Raw genomic sequence first — 22,629 nt, 5'->3', positions numbered from 1 at the left:
TTGCTAATACGACTAGGATTAGGGTTGCATAATTTTGGGGAATAATCAGAGGTGGTGACTTTCTGTGGGAATTAAGGGGAATATATGGAAATATATGCAAATTATATTAATACCATTTAAATGTAGATGTTTATTGCATTGGATATATTTACCATATCATATGGAGATAGAAACATAAACCTTATACCTTATCTTATGTAGACATAATTGCAAATTATTAAATCCTTGCAATAGAAAAAATATATATATAATTGTTACGAATTTAACTTCAATTAAATGAGTTGACTCTTCACATGGGATGATTTCAATGAACAATAAAAGAAAGTGAATATTGAATGATCCCCAATGATCCATCGCATCTCCCAAAAACATTTTCAACATACATCTGTAAAATGATAGTCTAGAAACTTAAGCGTTGGTTGTCTTCCTCTCAGGCTTCCATGTCTTCTCCCTGGACCTCAATGTCCACCTCTTGAACATCAGACTCTGAGGCCTCATCTTCACTGTCCCTTTCCAACCTTGTTGAGGATGGCTCGTTGGCAGGCTCGAAAAGCCTCAAATTTGCCCGGATAGCCACCAATTTTTCAACCCTTGTATTGGTCAGCCTGTTGCGTGCTTTGGTGTGTGTTCCCAAACAAGGACCAGTTGCGCTCTGAGGCGGCTGATGTTGGTGGGATTTGGAGGAGGATGGAGGCAACAGGGGAAAGATCCTCAGATCCACAAAGTCCCTTTCACCAGGTGGCTGATGGCATATGTTGGCACGACTGCCATATTGCATCTCCATCCCAAAGCCCCCCAGAAGTTGCGGTCGAACAAATTAAGCTTTATTACCAACGCGGTATTGTAAACACATCGTTCGGTGTTTGCAGACTTTTTTGTGCAACTTTGACAGTGCATTTGACTTAATCTTTTTTGACCCAAACGGCGTTCCATAGTATGTTGTGAAGCTAATAGCAGTGACGCTATTACTGTGTAACTCTGGTAGGGAAACATCTGAAAAATAGCGCACTTGGTAGTGTGTACCGGGGCTCGACCAGTCGACGAAGGCCAAACATCATCCACGACAGAGAACGGTTGATTGTCAAGGGCAATGAATTCCACTATCTTGGCTTTAATGGATTTCGCCTTTTGAGTTGTCTCGCTGAAATTGTCTTACTCTTTCAAATGACTGCTCGACATTGCGCGTTAGGTTAGGAATGCTGTGTTACACGTGTAGCGCACAATTTTACGTGGCTTCATTACGTCACGTACCTTATATAAGTATAGGTATGGCACGTCAGCTTAGACATCGGTTTTGCACATCGACGTTAAACTAGACATCGGGCCGATACCGACGTTGGCATTTTTAGCTAATATCGTCCAATTCCGATATGTTCACCGATATATTGTGCATCCCTAATTAAAACTATAGTTCCTCGACGTAAGCTATTTGAAAAATCTTTCCAACAACCTGCCCCTCGATAATCACCAATCCTCAGTGTGAAAGAGCAATGGAAGTTATAAGCCTACTGCAGCATTGGCCTATAGGCTAGGAGTTCCATGAGCTCATTTCTTTAGCCGCCACTGGATCACAGTGTATCAATGGCAAAGGCTGATGATATCACATTAGTTGAGTTATAACTTTCCATGATTTTTATCATTTTAATTCAGATTTTTTTGATTAATCGCGTGATAGAAATCAAAAACTTTATTGACATGAAACTGTTCCATGAAAAGACACATATGAATATGATAACTGGCAAGCAGAATGGTAAAAACGGCAGGATAAATTGTAAGCTTTCCCCCCATTGTAAGAAATCCCACTCGAAATAGTCTTTTTCTATATACTGTGTGCATGTAATAGATGTGTAGGATAAATAAGACACATGATGATTAACGAAAATACACACAGGCCAGTTAGATTCCACTATATTATGCTAATTAACTTATAGACCGATAAGCATGATGGTCAAATGTATTTCTATCAATGAATAAATAAAAAGCATTATTTTGCAATGGGATTTTCTTTTTCTTCTCTCACGGTCATTTTGGCCCGGCAACCGTTTTATTTATGGGTTTAAATAGTTTTTTGTAAATGCCAAAAGCCGGTAATGGTCAGCTAGCAGAAACCCTGACTTCCTGTCGTGATGATGACAGCAAATACAGACATTATTTATCGGATTCACACAAAGCTGACTCTTTAAATATACATTTGTTAAATAAATGTCTTTTGGAAGTCCTCCTTACCTGTAGAAGTGCAACGCCCACAAAGACCCCGGCTACAATGATCAGGTTGTCCTGAAGCCACCTCTCAAACTGGCCCACGCAACCCTTAGTGTAGATGTACTTCTGCTGGTCCAACTCCTGGGAGGGGGAATTGGAGACATGTTATAATACACTGTTTCCCCCCCAACCAACAGTTTGGAGAAAAACCTTTTTAAACACCCAGTTAGCCAAACCAGACCAAACCACTGTCCATTAGACTATGACTCACAGAACATGAAGGATAAAAATAAAAATAAACTATTTTAGTCCCAAATTTTTTATTTATTTATTTATTTTATTTAACCTTTATTTAACCAGGTAGGCAAATTGAGAACACGTTCTCATTTACAATTGCGACCTGGCCAAGATAAAGCAAAGCAGTTCGACACATACAACAACACATAGTTATACATGGAGTAAAACAAACATATAGTCAATAATACAGTGAAAAAAAATAAAAAAAAAGTCTATATACAATGTGAGCAAGTGAGGTGAGATAAGGGAGGTGAAGGCAAACAAATATATGTATAAATAAATAAAAATATAAAAGGCCATGGAGGCGAAGTGAGTACAACACAGCAAGTCAAATAAAAACTAAAAAAACACTGGAATGGTTGGTTTGCAGTGGAAGAAAGTGCAAAGTAGAGACAGAAATAATGGGGTGCAAAGGAGCAAAATAAATTAATAAATAAATACAGTAGGTAAAGAGGTAGTTGTTTGGGCTAAATTGTAGATGGGTTATGTACAGGTGCAGTAATCTATGAGCTGCTCTGACAGCTGGTGCTTAAAGCTAGTGAGGGAGATAGGTGTTTCCAGTTTCAGAGATTTTTGTAGTTCGTTCCAGTCATTGGCAGCAGAGAACTGGAAGGAGAGGCGTCCAAAGGAAGAATTGGTTTTGGGGGTGACTAGAGAGATATACCTGCTGGAGCGCGTGCTACAGGTAGGTGCTGCTATGGTGACCAGCGAGCTGAGATAAGGGGAGACTTTACCTAGCAGGGTCTTGTAGATGACCTGGAACCAGTGGGTTTGGCGACGAGTATGAAGCGAGGGCCAGCCAACGAGAGTGTACAGGTCGCAGTGGTGGGTAGTATATGGGGCTTTGGTGACAAAACGGATGGCACTGTGATAGACTGCATCCAATTTATTGAGTAGGGTTTTGGAGGTTATTTTGTAAATGACATCACCGAAGTCGAGGATTGGTAGGATGGTCAGTTTTACAAGGGTATGTTTGGCAGCATGAGTAAAGGATGCTTTGTTGCGGAATAGGAAGCCAATTCTAGATTTGACTTTGGATTGGAGATGTTTGATGTGAGTCTGGAAGGAGAGTTTACAGTCTAACCAGACACCTAGGTATTTGTAGTTGTCCACATATTCTAAGTCAGAGCCGTCCAAAGTAGTGATGTTGGACAGGCGGGCAGGAGCAGGCAGCGATCGGTTGAAGAGCATGCATTTGGTTTTACTTGTATTTAAGAGCAGTTGGAGGCCACGGAAGGAGAGTTGTATGGCATTGAAGCTCGCCTGGAGGGTTGTTAACACAGTGTCAAAAGAAGGGCCAGAAGTATACAGAATAGTGTCGTCTGCGTAGAGGTGGATCAGAGAATCACCAGCAGCAAGAGCGACATCATTGATGTAAACAGAGAAGAGAGTCGGTCCAAGAATTGAACCCTGTGGCACCCCCATAGAGACTGCCAGAGGCCCGGACAGCAGACCCTCCGATTTGACACACTGAACTCGATCAGAGAAGTAGTTGGTGAACCAGGCGAGGCAATCATTAGAGAAACCAAGGCTGTCGAGTCTGCCAATGAGGATGTGGTGATTGACAGAGTCAAAGGCCTTGGCCAGGTCAATGAATACGGCTGCACAGTACTGTTTCCTATCGATGGCGGTTACGATATTGTTTATGACCTTGAGCGTGGCTGAGGTGCACCCATGACCAGCTCTGAAACCAGATTGCATAGCGGAGAAGGTGTGGTGGGATTCGAAATGGTCGGTAATCTGTTTGTTGACTTGGCTTTCGAAGACCTTAAAAAGGCAGGGTAGGATAGATATAGGTCTGTAGCAGTTAGGGTCAAGGGTGTCCCCCCCTTTGAAGAGGGGGATAACCGCAGCTGCTTTCCAATCTTTGGGGATCTCAGACGACACGAAAGAGAGGTTGAAGAGGCTAGTAATAGGGGTGGCAACAATTTCAGCAGATAGTTTTAGAAAGAAAGGGTCCAGATTATCTAGCCCGGCTGATTTGTAAGGGTCCAGATTTTGCAGCTCATTTAGAACATCAGCTGACTGTATTTGGGAGAAAGAGAAATGGGGAAGGCTTGGGCGAGTAGCAGAGGGGAGGGCAGTGCTGTTGTCCGGGGTAGGGGTAGCCAGGTGGAAAGCATGGCCAGCCGTAGAAAAATGCTTATTGAAATTCTCAATTATAGTGGATTTGTCGGTGGTGACAGTGTTTCCTATCTTCAGAGCGGTTGGAAGCTGGGAGGAGGTGTTCTTATTCTCCATGGATTTTACGGTGTCCCAGAACTTTTTTGAATTTGTGTTGCAGGAAGCAAATTTCTGCTTGAAAAAGCTAGCCTTGGCTGTTCTAACTGCCTGTGTATATTGGTTTCTGGCTTCCCTGAAAAGTTGCATATCACGGGGGCTGTTCGATGCTAATGCAGAACGCCATAGGATGTTTTTCTGTTGGTTAAGGGCAGTCAGGTCAGGAGAGAACCAAGGGCTATATCTGTTCCTGGTTCTAAATTTCTTGAATGGGGCATGCTTATTCAAGATGGTGAGGAAGGCATTTTTAAAAAATGACCAGGCATCCTCTACTGACGGGATGAGATCAATATCCTTCCAGGATACCCCGGCCAGGTCGATTAGAAAGGCCTGCTCGCTGAAGTGTTTCAGGGAGCGTTTGACAGTGATGAGTGGAGGTCGTTTGACCGCTGACCCATTACGGATGCAGGCAATGAGGCAGTGATCGCTGAGATCTTGGTTGAAAACAGCAGAGGTGTATTTGGAGGGCAAGTTTGTTAGGATGATATCTATGAGGGTACCCGTGTTTACGGAATTGGGGTGGTACCTGGTAGGTTCATTGATAATTTGTGTGAGATTGAGGGCATCAAGCTTAGATTGTAGGGTGGCTGGGGTGTTGAGCATGTTCAAATTTAGGTTGCCTAGCAGCACGAGCTCTGAAGATAGATGGGGGGCAATCAGTTCACATATAGTGTCCAGAGCACAGCTGGGGGCAGAGGGTGGTCTATAGCAGGCGGCAACGGTGAGAGACTTGTTTTTAGAGAGGTGGATTTTTAAAAGTAGAAGTTCAAATTGTTTGGGAACAGACCTGGATAGTATAACAGAACTCTGCAGGCAGTCTTTGCAGTAGATTGCAACACCGCCCCCTTTGGCCGTTCTATCTTGTCTGAAAATCTTGTAATTGGGGATGAAAATATCTGAATTTTTGGTGGTCTTTCTAAGCCAGGATTCAGACACGGCTAAAACATCCGGGTTGGCAGAGTGTGCTAAAGCAGTGAACAAAACAAACTTAGGGAGGAGGCTTCTAATGTTAACATGCATGAAGCCAAGGCTATTACGGTTACAGAAGTCATCAAAAGAGAGCGCCTGGGGAATAGGAGTGGAGCCAGGTACTGCAGGGCCTGGATTCACCTCTACATCACCAGAGGAACAGAGGAGGAGTAGGATAAGGGTACGGCTAAAAGCTATGAGAATTGGTCGCCTAGAGCTACTAGAGCAGAGAGTAAAAGGAGGTTTCTGGGGGCGATAAAATAGTTTAAAGGAATAATGTACAGACAAAGGTATGGTAGGATGTGAATACAGTGGAGGTAAACCTAGGTATTGAGTGATGATGAGAGAGATATTGTCTCTAGAAACATCATTGAAACCAGGTGATGTCATCGCATATGTGGGTGGTGGAACTGAGAGGTTGGATATGGTATAGAGAGCAGGGCTAGAATCTCTACAGTGAAATAAGCCAATAAATGACAACCTGTTGCCTATGGGACCTAGTTAAAATAAGTGCACTATTAAGGGAATTAGGGTGCCATTTAGGATGAATTCACTGTGTCCCCCTCTGGCATAGATAGTGTAGTATTAACATTATGCCAAGTGTACAACACTTCATAGGAGGTCATGAGAGCAGCAATAAGCTTTGTGTCTCTATTAGGGCTGTGATGGTCTTGGAGGGGGGGTGGGTGCATATCAGAGGAGGATTGGTGCATATCAGAGGGGGATTGGTGCATATCAGAGGGGGGGGGGGGTTGGTGCATATCAGAGGGGGGGGTTGGTGCATATCAGAGGGGGATTGGTTCATATCAGAGGGGGGATTGGTTCATATCAGAGGGGGGATTGGTGCATATCAGAGGGGGCGATTGGTGCATATCAGAGGGGGGGGGGGGGGGGGGGGGTTGGTGCATATCAGAGGGGGGAGGTTGGTGCATATCAGAGGGGGATTGGTGCATATCAGAGGGGGATTGGTGCATATCAGAGGGGGATTGGTGCATATCAGAGGGGAGATTGGTGCATATCAGAGGGGGGGATTGGTGCATATCAGAGGGGGCGATTGGTGCATATCAGAGGGGGGGATTGGTGCATATCAGAGGGGGGGGGGGGATTGGTGCATATCAGAGGGGGGGATTGGTGCATATCAGAGGGGGGGGGTTGGTGCATATCAGAGGGGGGGGGGGGGGGGATTGGTGCATATCAGATGGGGGGATTGGTGCATATCAGGGGGGGGGGATTGGTGCATATCAGGGGGGGGGATTGGTGCATATCAGGGGGGGGGGGATTGGTGCATATCAGAGGGGGGGATTGGTGCATATCAGAGGGGGATTGGTGCGTATCAGAGGGGGGATTGGTGCATATCAGAGGGGGATTGGTGCATATCAGAGGGGGATTGGTGCATATCAGAGGGGGGGGGGTGCATATCAGAGGGGGGGATTGGTGCATATCAGAGGGGGGGGAATTGGTGCATATCAGAGGGGGGAATTGGTGCATATCAGAGGGGGGGATTGGTGCATATCAGAGGGGGGGATTGGTGCATATCAGAGGGGGATTGGTGCATATCAGAGGACGGGGGGGGTTGCATATCAGAGGGGGGTTTGGTGCATATCAGAGGATGTGGGGGGTGCATATCAGAGGGGGATTGGTGCATATCAGAGGGGGGATTGGTGCATATCAGAGGGGGGGATTGGTGCATATCAGAGGGGGGGGATTGGTGCATATCAGAGGGGGGGGATTGGTGCATATCAGAGGGGGGGGATTGGTGCATATCAGAGGGGGGGGATTGGTGCATATCAGAGGGGTTATGCACCAATCCCCCCCCCCCCCTCTGATGGCTACATTGAAGAATCTAAAATATATTTTGATTTGTTGAACACTTTTTTGGTTAACAATTGTTTTTTTTGTTAACCCTTAATTTACCAGGTAAGTTGACTGAGAACACATTGCCATTTACAGCAACAACCTGGGGAATAGTAACAGGGGAGAGGAGGGGGGATGAATGAGCCAGTTGGAAGCTAGGGATGATTAGGTGACCGTGATAGTATGAGGACCAGATTGGGAATTTATCCAGGACACCGGGTTAACACCCCTACTCTTACGATAAGTGCCATGGGATCTTCAGTGACCACAGAGAGTCAGGACCACCCGTTTAACGTCCCATCCAAAAGGCCGCACCCTACACAGGGCAATGTCCCCAATCACTGCCCTGGGGCATTGGGATATTTTTTATTTTAGACCAAATGGAAAGAGTACCTCTTACTAGACCACAAAACACCACTTTCAAGCAGCATCTGGTCTCCCATCCAGGGACCGACCAGGACCAACCCTGCTTAGCTTCTGATCCCCTTATTGTACGGGACACTTTTAGATGTGTGTTTAAAGGGCACGCAATTCAATACTCATCTTTAAAAACAAAAACTATTTAGGTCAAGAGAGATCATATTAACAAAGAAAATAGAGGACCTAACAGTACAGACACATAATAATAATAATAAGTTAGAGGAAGAACTAAAACAACTAGAGGAACTATAAGTTAGAGGAAGAACTAAAACAACTAGAGGAACTATCAGTTAGAGGAAGAACTAGAAAGATCAACTGTAAAATATTATTTAAAAAATAAAGCGACCTGGATGGAATATGGGGAACAAATGCACCATTTTTTTTATTTTTTATTTTTTTAAATCTTCAACATAGAAATCCTCTCCAAAATAATTGACTGAAAACGTGTTACGAATGACGGTCATCCATGAATCACCAAACAATATTTTGAAAGAAAAAGTAAAATACTTTAAACATATGTTTTCGTTTCAGTCTCCTCCATCTCCTCTAACTAAAGATAATTGTATGGATTTTTTATTCTATTAATAACGTAAAATTAACAACCGTACAGAAAGACTCATGTGAAGGTGAAATTACAGAGGAGGAACTTCATGATGCATTTAAAGCCTTCAAGGCTGGGAAACCTCCAGGGCTGAATGACATACCAGTGGAGGTATACCAAACCTTTTTTGATATACTCAGAGGTCCGTTATTAACATATGTTAACCACTCCTATGTAAATGGTAGCTTATCAGATACTCAGCAAGGTCTGATATCATTATTACTGAAACAGGACACAGGTGGTAAATATAAAGATACAGTCCATAAAACAAAATTGGGGGCCCTTTTACACTTCAGTGTTGTGATGCATTTATTTTTAACAAATTGCATAGCACATAGAATTAAAAAAGTATTTAGGGATATTATTAATCTTAATCAGTCCTAATTTTTTACAAGGACGATACATTGGAGATAATAAAAGACAAGTACTGAAAACAATAGAACACTTTGAACAACAAGAGAGAGAATCATTAGATTACTTGTTTTGGTTCTGCCCATATGTAGCTTGTTTTTGAAGTGTTTTTCCGCATATCTAGGAAATACAAGAAATCTCAGGCAATATTAATATATAAACTCAGCAAAAAAAGAAACGTCCTCTCACTGTCAACTGAGGTTATTTTCAGCAAACTTAACATGTGTAAATATTTGTATGAACATAACAAGATTCAACAACTGAGACATAAACTGAACAAGTTCCACAGACATGTGACTAACAGAAATGGAATAATGTGTCCCTGAACAAAGGGGGGGTCAAAATTAAAAGTAACAGTCCGTATCTGGTGTGGCCACCAGCTGCATTAAGTACTGCAGTGTATCTCCTCAGGGACTGCACCAGATTTGCCCGTTCTTGCTGTGAGATGTTACCCCACTCTTCCACCAAGGCACCTGCAAGTTCACTGATATTTCTGGGGGGAATGGCCCTAGCCCTCACCCTCTGATCCAACAGGTCCCAGATGTGCTCAATGGGATTGAGACCCGGGCTCTTCGCTGGCCATGGCAGAACACTGACATTCATGTCTTGCAGGAAATCAGCCATACTGCTCGTTCTGTGCGTGGTGGCCTTGTCATGCTGGAGGGTCATGTCAGGATGAGCCTGCAGGAAGGGTACCACATGAGTGAGAAGAATGTCTTCCCTGTAACGCACAGCGTTGAGATTGCCTTCAATGACAACAAGCTCAGTCCGATGATGCTGTGTCACGGTGCCCCAGACCATGATGGACCCTCCACCTCCAAATCGATACCGCTCCAGAGTACACATCTGCAGTCCTAATGCCTCCTTGCAGCATGCATAAGACACGTTCACGCAGATGAGCAGGGACCCTGGGCATCTTTCTTTTGGTGTTTTTCCAGAGTCAGTAGAAAGGCCTCTTTAGTGTCCTAAGTTTTCATAACTGTGACCTTAATTGCCTACCGTCTGTAAGCTGTTAGTGTCTTAACGACCGTTCCACAGGTGCATGTTCATTAATTGTGTATGGTTCATTGAACAAGAATGGGAAACAGTGTTTAAACCCTTTACAATGAAGATCTGTGAAGTTATTTGGATTTTTACGAATTATCTTTGAAAGACAGGGTCCTGAAAAAGGGCCGTTTCTTTTGTTGCTGAGTTTAGCTTGTTTAAGTATTTTTCCTATATCTTGGAAATTTAAGAAATCTCAGGAAATTTGAATATATATTTTCCACATATTTAACCCCTTTTGTGGCTAACTACCTTACTACTTCCATACATTTTTGTAAACCGGTACAAAAAACCTTCAGACAAGTCCCGTGACACTTGTGGGTGGTAGAGCAAAACGGAGACCACCATAGTGTCTTTGAGAGTCTTCCCTTTACATCGAGTGGGCATAATAGTTCGTAGGTCAGACTGTTCGGAAGATAAAAACGGCTTCGTAAACGGATGGATTTTGACGGGGATTCTTTTGGTTATGTTACTTAGATTGACATGTTTATTCAACTAGCATCACAGACCAAGTCTAGCTGTGTGTGTATACTGTGGATGAAGCTGTGTGTACTGTGGATAAAGCGGTGTGTGAATACTGTGGATGAAGCTGTGTGTGTATACTGTGGAAGAAGCTGTGTGTACTGTGGATAAAGCTGTGTGTGTTTACTGTGGATGAAGCTGTGTGTACTGTGGATAAAGCTGTGTGTGTATACTGTGGTGAAGCTGTGTGTGTATACTGTGGAAGAAGCTGTGTGTGTATACTGTGGATAAAGCTGTGTGTGTATACTGTGGAAGAAGCTGTGTGTGTGTGTACTGTGAATGAAGCTGTGTGTACTGTGGATAAAGCTGTGTGTGTATACTGTGGTGAAGCTGTGTGTGAATGTTTTGTCAAGCTCTTGTCTTTATTCTTTTCCCATATAAATCTAGTGAAGCACAGGTCCCGTTGAGCCCCAGCAACAATAAAGCTCTCTCCCACAAAGCTTGTCTTTGTCTCTCTACAGAGACACTCCACCAAGGATTCCTTCGGTCCAAAGCTAAAACCTGTAAACTGACTCTCCACCAATGGGAGAAAAGAGAATCCCTGGGCGTTCAATGAAATGTTTCAGATGGTGACTGAACTTCCCCTAGAGCCATTTCAGCTTGTCTTGTCTTTGTTAAACGCTCCTATCCTCTCTCTCTATGCTATTCTCCCATTCTCTCTCTCACCCTCCCCCCTCGGCTACTCTCCCTCCCTTCCCCGCTCTCTGAAATTCTCTCCCTCTGCTACTCTCTCCCTCCCTCTGTTACTCTCCCTCCCTCCCTTCCTCTGCTACTCTCCCTCCCTCCCTCTCTCTCTCTCTCTCTCTCTCTCTCTACTATTCTCTCCCTCCCTCCCTCCTCCCTCCGCTCCGCTACTCTCCCTCCCTCTGCTACTCTCTCCCTCCCTCCCCCCCTCCGCTACTCTATCCCTCTCTCCCTCCCTCTGCTACTCTCTCCCTGTCCCTCCCTCCCTCCGCTACTCTCTCCTTTCCTCCCTCCGCTACTCTCTCCCTCCCTCCCTCCGCTACTCTCTCCCTCCCTCCCTCCCTCCGCTATTCTCTCTCTCGCTGCTATTATCTCTCTCGCTGCTATTCTCTCCCTCTGTGTCTTTGTGAACAGAGCCCCAGGACCAGCTTGCTTAGGGGACTCTGCTCCAGGTTCATCTCTCTGTAGGTGATGGCTTTGTTATGGAAGGTTTGGGAATTGCTTCCTTTCAGATGGTTGTAGAATTTAACGGCTCTTTTCCGGATTTTGATAATTAGCGGATATTGGCCTAATTCTGCTCAGCATGCATTATTTGGTGTTTTACGTTGTACACAGAGGATATTTTGCATAATTCTGTATGCAAAGTTTCAATTTGGTGTTTGTCCCATTTTGTGAGTTCTTAGTTGGTGAGCGGACCCCAGACCTCAACAAAAAAGGGCAATGGGTTCTATAACTGATTCAAGTATTTTTAGCCAGATCCTAATATTTTATGTTCATTTTGATGGCATAGAAGGCCATTCTTGCCTTGTATCTCAGATCATTCACAGCTTTGTGGAAGTTACCTGTGGCGCTGATGTTTAGGGTGTCTGTGGGCTGACTGTGAATGCTCTGAGAGACTCTGGGTTAAGGTCAGTGATAAAGTAGTCTACAGTACTACTGCCAAGAGATGAGCTATAGGTGTACCTACCATAGGAGTCCCCTCAAAGCCTACCATTGACTATGTACATACCCAGCGTGCGACAGAGCTGCAGGGAGTTGTGTTAGTTATGTTTTTGTAGTTGTGTCTAGAGGGGCATATGGGGGAGGGAATGTGTTCACCCCAAGTAGGTGTTTGTCCCCCTGTGTGCTGAGGGTGTCAGGTTCTTGTCTGATTCTGGCATTTAGGTCGCCACAGACTAGTCTCTCTCTCTCTAACTCTCCCTCCCACCCCACCCCAAACAAACTCCACAGGAATTGTGTACATTAAATGGCTTGTTTCAATACGTTTTTCAAGGCAAAGGCTACAAGGCTGAAAGCTAACAGAATTGCAGCACATACAGTCTTTTGGGGCGTCACTACATAACAGTATGCATAGCAACAATGCTCTGGTTGAGATCTGTATTGCGAGTACACACACACACAGCAGAGGGAGGCATAACCGACTGAATCCACAATTATAGAGTGTAGTGCTGTGATGCTTCCCTGGGCTATAACTGGAGTCTAATCAGCACTGTTAGAGAAACACACTGTTATTAAGGAAGAGGAAGAGAGGAGGACAGAGGAGAGGAGCCTGACCGCTAGCTAGCTAGGAAGAGAGGAGGAGAGGAGCCTGACCGCTAGCTAGCTAGGAAGAGAGGAGGAGAGGAGCATGACCGCTAGCTAGCTAGGAAGAGAGGAGGAGAGGAGCATGACCGCTAGCTAGCTAGGAAGAGAGGAGGAGAGGAGCATGACCGCTAGCTAGCTAGGAAGAGAGGAGGAGAGGAGCCTGACCGCTAGCTAGCTAGGAAGAGAGGAGGAGAGGAGCCTGACCGCTAGCTAGCTAGGAAGAGAGGAGGAGAGGAGCCTGACCGCTAGCTAGCTAGGAAGAGAGGAGGAGAGGAGCCTGACCGCTAGCTAGCTAGGAAGAGAGGAGGAGAGGAGCCTGACCGCTAGCTAGCTAGGAAGAGAGGAGGAGAGGAGCCTGACCGCTAGCTAGCTAGGAAGAGAGGAGGAGAGGAGCCTGACCGCTAGCTAGCTAGGAAGAGAGGAGGAGAGGAGCATGACCGCTAGCTAGCTAGGAAGAGAGGAGGAGAGGAGCCTGACCGCTAGCTAGCTAGGAAGAGAGGAGGAGAGGAGCCTGACCGCTAGCTAGCTAGGAAGAGAGGAGGAGAGGAGCCTGACCGCTAGCTAGCTAGGAAGAGAGGAGGAGAGGAGCCTGACCGCTAGCTAGCTAGGAAGAGAGGAGGAGAGGAGCCTGACCGCTAGCTAGCTAGCTAGGAAGAGAGGAGGAGAGGAGCATGACCGCTAGCTAGCTAGGAAGAGAGGAGGAGAGGAGCATGACCGCTAGCTAGCTAGGAAGAGAGGAGGAGAGGAGCCTGACCGCTAGCTAGCTAGGAAGAGAGGAGGAGAGGAGCCTGACCGCTAGCTAGCTAGGAAGAGAGGAGGAGAGGAGCCTGACCGCTAGCTAGCTAGGAAGAGAGGAGGACAGAGGAGAGGAGCCTGACCGCTAGCTAGCTAGGAAGAGAGGAGGACAGGAGAGGAGCCTGACATCTAGCTAGCTAGGAAGAGAGGAGGACAGAGGAGAGGAGCCTGAACGCTAGCTAGCTAGGAAGAGAGGAGGACAGAGGAGAGGAGCCTGACCGCTAGCTAGCTAGGAAGAGAGGAGGACAGAGGAGAGGAGCCTGAACGCTAGCTAGCTAGGAATAGAGGAGGAGAGGAGCCTGAACGCTAGCTAGCTAGGAAGAGAGGAGGAGAGGAGCCTGACCGCTAGCTAGCTAGGAAGAGAGGAGGACAGGAGAGGAGCCTGACCGCTAGCTAGCTAGGAAGAGAGGAGGACAGGAGAGGAGCCTGACATCTAGCTAGCTAGGAAGAGAGGAGGAGAGGAGCCTGAACGCTAGCTAGCTAGGAAGAGAGGAGGACAGAGGAGAGGAGCCTGACCGCTAGCTAGCTAGGAAGAGAGGAGCCTGACCGCTAGCTAGCTAGGAAGAGAGGAGGACAGAGGAGAGGAGCCTGAACGCTAGCTAGATAGGAATAGAGGAGGAGAGGAGCCTGAACGCTAGCTAGCTAGGAAGAGAGGAGGAGAGGAGCCTGACCGCTAGCTAGCTATGAAGAGAGGAGGACAGAGGAGAGGAGCCTGAACGCTAGCTAGCTGGGAAGAGAGGAGGAGAGGAGCCTGAACGCTAGCTAGCTAGGAAGAGAGGAGGACAGAGGAGAGGAGCCTGAACGCTAGCTAGCTGGGAAGAGAGGAGGACAGAGGAGAGGAGCCTGAACGCTAGCTAGCTAGGAAGAGATGAGGACAGAGGAGAGGAGCCTGAACGCTAGCTAGCTAGCTACTAAACCCCTAAGTACCATTCCTGGCTAGATGTTCAGAGGAAAGGTTTGAAATATCAGCTGCCTCTCTCTCTCTCTGGATAACGACCAGCACGGTTTTAAAGACTGATTGGGTATGATAGCAAAACACAAGAGAAAAACCAACCCCTTGAAGTCTCACGTCGTAGCCACACTGTGTGTTAAGGACGTCTTCCTGAAACGAATGAAAGCAAAACAATTATGAGAATAGAACAAGGTGAATATGTTCACGTGTTAAACTGAATTAAGTCTGAGGTTTATAATGTAGTTCTACAGCCCAGTAAGGTCTCTTACGGCAGGGTCTTTGACGCAGCAGGAGAAGGGGACGCCACAGCGCTCTCTACTGGGGTTAAACTCCGTGCAGTTGAAGTAGATATTCAGGTTCCAGTCATTAGAACCGTGGGCTCCACAGCACGACCACTAGAACACACACACACACAGGTATAAGGCTTTATTACATGTTATAACCACATAGGAGCCTTTATTTATGCTGCAGTAGTTTATGTGTCGGGGGGCTAGGGTCAGTTGGTTATATCTGGAGTATTTCTCCTGTCTTATCTATCAGGTGTCCTGTGTGAATTTAAGTATGCTCTCTCTAATTCTCTCCTTCTTTCTCTCTCTCTCTCTCTCGGAGGACCTGAGCCCTAGGACCATGCGTCAGGACTACCGGGCATGATGACTCCATGCTGTCCCCAGTCCACCTGGCCTTGCTGCTGTTCCAGTTTCAACTGTTCTGCCTGCGGCTATGGAACCCTGACCTGTCCACCGGACGTGCTACCTGTCCCAGACCTGCGGCTTTCAACTCTCTAGAGACCGCAGGAGTGGTAGAGATACTCTTAATGATCGCCTATGAAAAGCCAACTGACATTTACTCCTGATTATTATTTGTGAACATTTATGAACATTTGAACATCTTGGCCATGTTCTGTTATAATCTCCACCCGGCACAGCCAGAAGAGGACTGGCCACCCCTCATAGCCTGGTTCCTCTCTAGGTTTCTTCCTAGGTTTTGGCCTTTCTAGGGAGTTTTTCCTAGCCTCCGTGCTTCTACACCTGCATTGATTGCTGTTTGGGGTTTTAGGCTGGGTTTCTGTACAGCACTTCGAGATATTAGCTGATGTACGAAGGGCTATATAAAATAAACTTGATTTGATTTGATGATATAAAGTGTTACTACAACCAAGTTTGCTATGATAAAGAGGCTGGCTCTGGTTGGCTTCAGCATTTGTACAGTTATCCAATCAGGGTTAAGGCGCTGGCTGGCTGCCTGTACAGTACAGTCCAGCTAAAGATACAAGACATGCTTCCTGTACAGTACAGTTAAAGGTACCGGACATGTTGCCTGTACAGTACAGTTAAAGGTACGAGACATGTTGCCTGTACAGTACAGTTAAAGGTACGAGACATGTTGCCTGTACAGTACAGTTAAAGGTACAATACCTTTAGCTCTGGAGGTTGGTCCGAACTACAGATCTAGGGTCAGATGCAACTATGTAATCCCGGTGGGTCCTTGAGCAAGGCACTTAACCCATAAAATGCTTCAGGGACACTTTTCTACTACATACAGTTGAAGTCTGAAGTTTACATACATCTTAGCCAAATACATTTCAACTCCGTTTTTCACAATTCCTGACATTTAATCCTAGTAAAAAATGTAAGAATGTGAAATGTCAGAATAATAGTAGAGAGAATGATTTATTTAATCTTTTATTTCTTTCATCAAATTCCCAGTGGGTCAAAAGTTTACATACACTCAATTAGTATTTGGCAGTATTGCCTTTAAATTGTTTAACTTGGGTCAAACATTTCAGGTAGCCTTCCACAAGCTTCCCACAATAAGTTGGGTGAATTTTGGCCCATTCCTCTTGACAGAGCTGGTGTAACTTAGTCAGGTTTGTAGGCCTCCTTGCTCGCAAACGCTTTTTCAGTTCTACCCCCACATTTTCTATAGGATTGAGGTCAGGGCTTTGTGGCTTTGTGATGGAAACTCCAATACCTTCACTTTGTTGTCCTTAAGCTATTTTGCCAAAACTTTGGAAGTATGCTTGGGGTCATTGTCTATTCGGAAGACCGATTTGAAACCAAGCTTTAACTTCCTGACTGATGTCTTGAGATGTTGCTTCAATAAATCCACATAATTTTCCTCCCTCGTGATGCCATCTATTTTGCGAAGTGCACCAGTCCCTTCTGCAGCAAAGCACCCCCACAACATGATCCTGCCACCCCCGTGCTTCACGGTTGGGATGGTGTTCTTCGGCTTGCAAGCCTCCCCCTTTTTCCTCCAAACATAACGATGGTCATTATGGCTAAACAGTTCTATTTCTGTTTCATCAGACCAGAGGACATTTCTCCAAAAAGTACGATCTTTGTCCCCATGTGCAGTTGCAAACAGTAGTCTGGCTTTTTTTTGGCGGTTTTGGAGCAGTGGCTTCTTCCTTGCTGAGCAGCCTTTCAGGTTATGTCGATATAGGACTCGTTTTACTGTGGATATAGATACTTTTGTACCCGTTTCCTCCAGCATCTTCACAAGGTCCTTTGCTGTTGTTCTGGGATTGATTTGCACTTTTTGCACCAAAGTATGTTCATCTCCAGGAGACAGAACGCGTCTCCTTCCTGAGCGGTATGACGGCTGCATGTTCCCATGGTGTTTATACTGCGTACTATTGTTTGTACAGATGAACGTGGTACCTTCAGGCGTTTGAAAATTTGTCCCAAGGATGACCAGACTTGTGGAGGTCTACACATTTTTTCTGAGGTCTTGGCTGATTTCTTTTGATTTCCCCATGATGTCAAGCAAAGAGGCACTGAGTTTGAAGGTAGGCCTTGAAATACATCCACAGGTACACCTCCAATTGACTCAATTAGCCTATCAGAAGCTTCTAAAGCCATGACATCATTTTCTGGAATATTCCAAGCTGTTTAAAGACACAGTCAACTTAGTGTATGTTAACTTCTGACCCACTGGAATTGTGATACAGTCAATTATAAGTGAAATAATCTGTCTGTAAACAATTGTTGGAAAAATGACTTGTGTCATGCACAAAGTAGATGTCCTAACCGACTTGTGAAAAATACAGTTTGTTAACAAGAAATGTGTGGAGTGGTTGAAAAACGAGTTTTAATGACTCCAACCTTAGCGTACGTAAACTTCTGACTTGAACTGTATTCCTGTTAACTCTATAACATCTAGTACTACTGACATATTCCTGTGTTAACTATATAACATCTAGTACTACTGACATATCCCTGTGTTAACTATATAACATCTAGTACTACTGACATATCCCTGTTAACTATATAACATCTAGTACTACTGACATATCCCTGTTAACTATATAACATCTAGTACTACTGACATATCCCTGTTAACTATATAACATCTAGTACTACTGACATATTCCTGTGTTAACTATATAACATCTAGTACTACTGACATATCCCTGTGTTAACTATATAACATCTAGTACTACTGACATATCCCTATGTTAACTATATAACATCTAGTACTACTGACATATCCCTGTGTTCACTATATAACATCTAGTACTACTCACATATCCCTGTGTTAACTATATAACATCTAGTACTACTGACATATCCCTGTTAACTATATAACATCTAGTACTACTGACATATCCCTGTTAACTATATAACATCTAGTACTACTGACATATCCCTGTGTTCACTATATAACATCTAGTACTACTGACATATCCCTGTGTGAAGTCTATGAGGTTCTGCAGGTCGATGTCGTCGCGGTAAGCCTTGACGTTGGTGTTGATGAAGAAGTTGAGCTGGTCTTTGATCCAGTCTTTAAACACAAAGGCCAGGATGCCTGCTGTCAGCTCCAAGAAGAAGATCAGACCCAGGAACACTGAGAACTAGAACACAGAGAGAGAACATTAGAACAGGATGCCAGCTGTCAGCTCCAAGAAGAAGATCAGGCCCAGGAACACTGAGAACTAGAACACAGAGAGAGAACATTAGAACAGGATGCCAGCTGTCAGCTCCAAGAAGAAGATCAGACCCAGGAACACTGAGAACTAGAATACAGAGAGAGAACATTAGAACAGGATGCCAGCTGTCAGCTCTAAGAAGAAGATCAGGCCCAGGAACACTGAGAACTAGAATACAGAGAGAGAACATTAGAACAGGATGCCAGCTGTCAGCTCCAAGAAGAAGATCAGACCCAGGAACACTGAGAACTAGAACACAGAGAACATTAGAACATGTGAGAAAATAGGACATATGTATATTTCAGTGCTGTTCTGGAGAAATCTGTAAACATGAAATCTGTAAACTAAAAGAGCATATCTATAATACTGTACTGTTCTGGAAATAGGTACATTTGTAGCCTGACTGGCTGGCTGGCTGACTCAGGCCTGACTGAGGGACTGACTCGGAGCAGCGTGGAGATGCCTCAGGCCTGACTGAGGGACTGACTCAGAGCAGCGTGGAGATGCCTCAGGCCTGACTGAGGGACTGACTCGGAGCAGCGTGGAGATGCCTCAGGCCTGACTGAGGGACTGACTCGGAGCAGCGTTGAGGCGCCTCAGGCCTGACTGAGGGACTGACTCGGAGCAATGTGGAGATGCCTCAGGCCTGACTGAGGGACTGACTCAGAGCAGCGTGGAGATGCCTCAGGCCTGACTGAGGGACTGACTCGGAGCAGCGTTGGGATGCCTCATCCTCTACTGTAGGATGGCCAGCCATGAACTCTCTCTTCACTCTCCTCTACTGTAGGATGGCCAGCCATGAACTCTCTCCTCTACTGTAGGATGGCCAGCCATGAGCTCTCTATTCTCTCTCCTCTACTGTAGGATGGCCAGCCATGAACTCTCTCTTCACTCTCCTCTACTGTAGGATGGCCAGCCATGAACTCTCTCCTCTACTGTAGGATGGCCAGCCATGAGCTCTCTATTCTCTCTCCTCTACTGTAGGATGGCCAGCCATGAACTCTCTCTTCTCTCTCCTCTACTGTAGGATGGCCAGCCATGAGCTCTCTATTCTCTCTCCTCTACTGTAGGATGGCCAGCCATGAGCTCTCTATTCTCTCTCCTCTACTGTAGGATGGCCAGCCATGAACTCTCTTCTCTCTCCTCTACTGTAGGATGGCCAGCCATGAGCTCTCTATTCACTCTCCTCTACTGTAGGATGGCCAGCCATGAACTCTCTCCTCTACTGTAGGATGGCCAGCCATGAGCTCTCTATTCTCTCTCCTCTACTGTAGGATGGCCAGCCATGAGCTCTCTATTCTCTCTCCTCTACTGTAGGATGGCCAGCCATGAGCTCTCTATTCTCTCTCCTCTACTGTAGGATGGCCAGCCATGAGCTCTCTATTCTCTCTCCTCTAATGTAGGATGGCCAGCCATGAGCTCTCTATTCTCTCTCCTCTACTGTAGGATGGCCAGCCATGAGCTCTCTACTCTCTCTCCTCTACTGTAGGATGGCCAGCCATGAGCTCTCTATTCTCTCTCCTCTACTGTAGGATGGCCAGCCATGAACTCTCTCTTCTCTCTCCTCTACTGTAGGATGGCCAGCCATGAGCTCTCTATTCTCTCTCCTCTACTGTAGGATGGCCAGCCATGAGCTCTCTATTCTCTCTCCTCTACTGTAGGATGGCCAGCCATGAGCTCTCTCTTCTCTCTCCTCTACTGTAGGATGGCCAGCCATGAGCTCTCTATTCTCTCTCCTCTACTGTAGGATGGCCAGCCATGAGCTCTCTCTTCTCTCTCCTCTACTGTAGGATGGCCAGCCATGAACTCTCTCTTCTCTCTCCTCTACTGTAGGATGGCCAGCCATGAGCTCTCTATTCTCTCTCCTCTACTGTAGGATGGCCAGCCATGAGCTCTCTATTCTCTCTCCTCTACTGTAGGATGGCCAACCAGGAGCTCTATTCTCTCTCCTCTACTGTAGGATGGCCAGCCATGAGCTCTCTATTCTCTCTCTCCTCTACTGTAGGATGGCCAGCCATGAACTCTCTCTTCTCTCTCCTCTACTGTAGGATGGCCAGCCATGAGCTCTCTATTCTCTCTCCTCTACTGTAGGCTGGCCAGCCAGGAGCTAATGGACAGAGTAGTGGAGGTAATAGCCACAGAGTGACAGCTGGCTATGAAGCCCAGTTCGTCTCTGTCACTCAGACTCCATTGTCAAAGTTGAACCTGACGTAACTTCTCTGAACGATGACAATTGTTATCAGGAAGTTTGGAGAACATGCTTAGTTGTCAGTAATGGATGTTTCAGGCTTTTATAAAACGAGTGGTTACTTATTTCCCATCTAGATCAATACTAATCCTACGTGTTCATTCATGGTAAGTAGCCAATAGCTATGAATGATCTCAACTTTCAGATCAAACGAAGCTGGAGACATTTTCGTGAATCAATCTAACGTGTACCGTCTACTGAGCGACCTGCCTGCCTAGTGCCTTCACACTACTTGACTTGTCCCATATTTTGTTTTGTTACAGGCTGAATTTTAAATAGATTACGTTTAGATTTGTCATCACTGACCACGTTGTAATTTGTCGCAGCAGGTTTCAACCCCAAAACGGACATTTACGTTCACCACGCACTACCTTCTCAGACTGTTAGCTAACACAAAACTTATTATTATTTTTTTTTTTACAATCGATAAATTGAAGAGTTTTTGTGTTTTTTCATCAGAAATTATGGTTTATGGGTTACAGAGTTTAATGGCTGTGATAGGAGAAAACTAAGGATGGATCAACAACATTGTAGTTACTCCACAATACTAAACAAATTGACAGAGAGAAAAGGAAGCCTGTACAGAATAAAAATATTCCTAAAACATGCATCCTGTTTGCAACAAGGCACTAAAGCAGTACGGTAATTAACATTTTATCCTGAATACAAAGTGTTGTATTGGATTTGCCCCAAACATAACACTTTACTGAGTACCACTCTCCATATTTTCAAGCATAATGCTGGCTGCATCATGTTATGGGTATGCTTGTAATCGTTAAGGACTGGGGAGTATATCAGGATATTTTTTTTTAAGGGATGGAGCTAAGCACAGGAGAAAAAAATAATTGAGGACAAACTGGTTCAGTCTGCTTTCCACCAGAACATTGGGAGATGAATTCACCTTTCAACATGACAATAACTTAAAACACAAGGCCAAATCTAGACTGGAGTTGCTTATCAAGAAGACAGTGAATGTTCCTGAGTGGCCGAGTTACAGTTTTGACTTAAATCTACTTGAACATCTATGGCAAGACTTGAAAATGGTTTCTAGCAATGACCAATAACCATGTTGACAGAGATTTAAGAATTTTGAAAATAATAAAAATGGGCAAATGTTGCACAATCCAGGTGTGGAAAATTCTTAGATTTACCCAGAAATACTCACTGCTGTAATCACCCCGAAACGTGCTTCCACAAAGTATTGACTCAGGTGTGTGAATAATTATGTAAATTATATCATTCTGTATAGTTTTTTAAAATCAAATTTCTATTTATTTTTTACACTGTCATTATGGGGTATTGTGTGTAGATGGGTGATAAAAAAAAGTTTTTTATCCATTTTGAATTCAGGCTGTAACGCATCAAAATGTGGCTTAAGTCAAAGGGCATGAATACTTTCTGAAGGCTCTGTACGTACCTCCCTCCTCTAGATCAAACCAAATCACATTTTATTTGTCACATGCGCCGAATATAACAGTTGTAGACCTTTCTGTGAAATGCTGACTTACAAGCCCTTAAGCAACAATGCAGCTTTAGGAAAATAGAGTTAAGAAAAGATTTACTAAATAAACTAAAGTTAAAAAATATATATATATATTTTTTTTTAATCACAAACAATAAAAATAAAGAATTCATTAAATAATTGTTTAAAGAAAAACATTGAAAACATACAAATAGAAAAATAAAAAAAGTGACAAAAAACAAATTCTATATACAAATAATATATATATTTTTGGGCTATGTACAGGGGGTACCGGTACCGAGTCAATGTGCGGGGGTACAGGTTAGTGGAGGTAATTTGTCTATGTAGGTAGGGGTAAAGTGTCTATGCCACC

At 44.8% G+C, this 22,629-nt stretch overlaps 1 protein-coding gene across 1 annotated transcript in view; it reads right to left on the bottom strand.

Moving 5' to 3' along the window:
* LOC129858519 (tetraspanin-17-like) overlaps positions 1–22,629 on the bottom strand; it is a 57,709-nt gene that overhangs the window by 8,678 nt on the left and 26,402 nt on the right. The window contains exons 4-7 of the mRNA XM_055927824.1: positions 18,301–18,471; positions 14,885–15,010; positions 14,718–14,765; positions 2,227–2,343 (exon numbers count right to left, since the gene is read on the bottom strand). Coding sequence (XP_055783799.1) covers positions 2,227–2,343; positions 14,718–14,765; positions 14,885–15,010; positions 18,301–18,471 — 462 coding nt within the window. The remainder of the gene's footprint in view (positions 1–2,226; positions 2,344–14,717; positions 14,766–14,884; positions 15,011–18,300; positions 18,472–22,629) is intronic.

This window comes from Salvelinus fontinalis, chromosome 6 (assembly GCF_029448725.1).
Source record: "Salvelinus fontinalis isolate EN_2023a chromosome 6, ASM2944872v1, whole genome shotgun sequence".
Taxonomy (NCBI): Eukaryota; Metazoa; Chordata; class Actinopteri; order Salmoniformes; family Salmonidae; genus Salvelinus; species Salvelinus fontinalis.
This window is presented reverse-complemented; position numbering and strand designations above follow the sequence as displayed.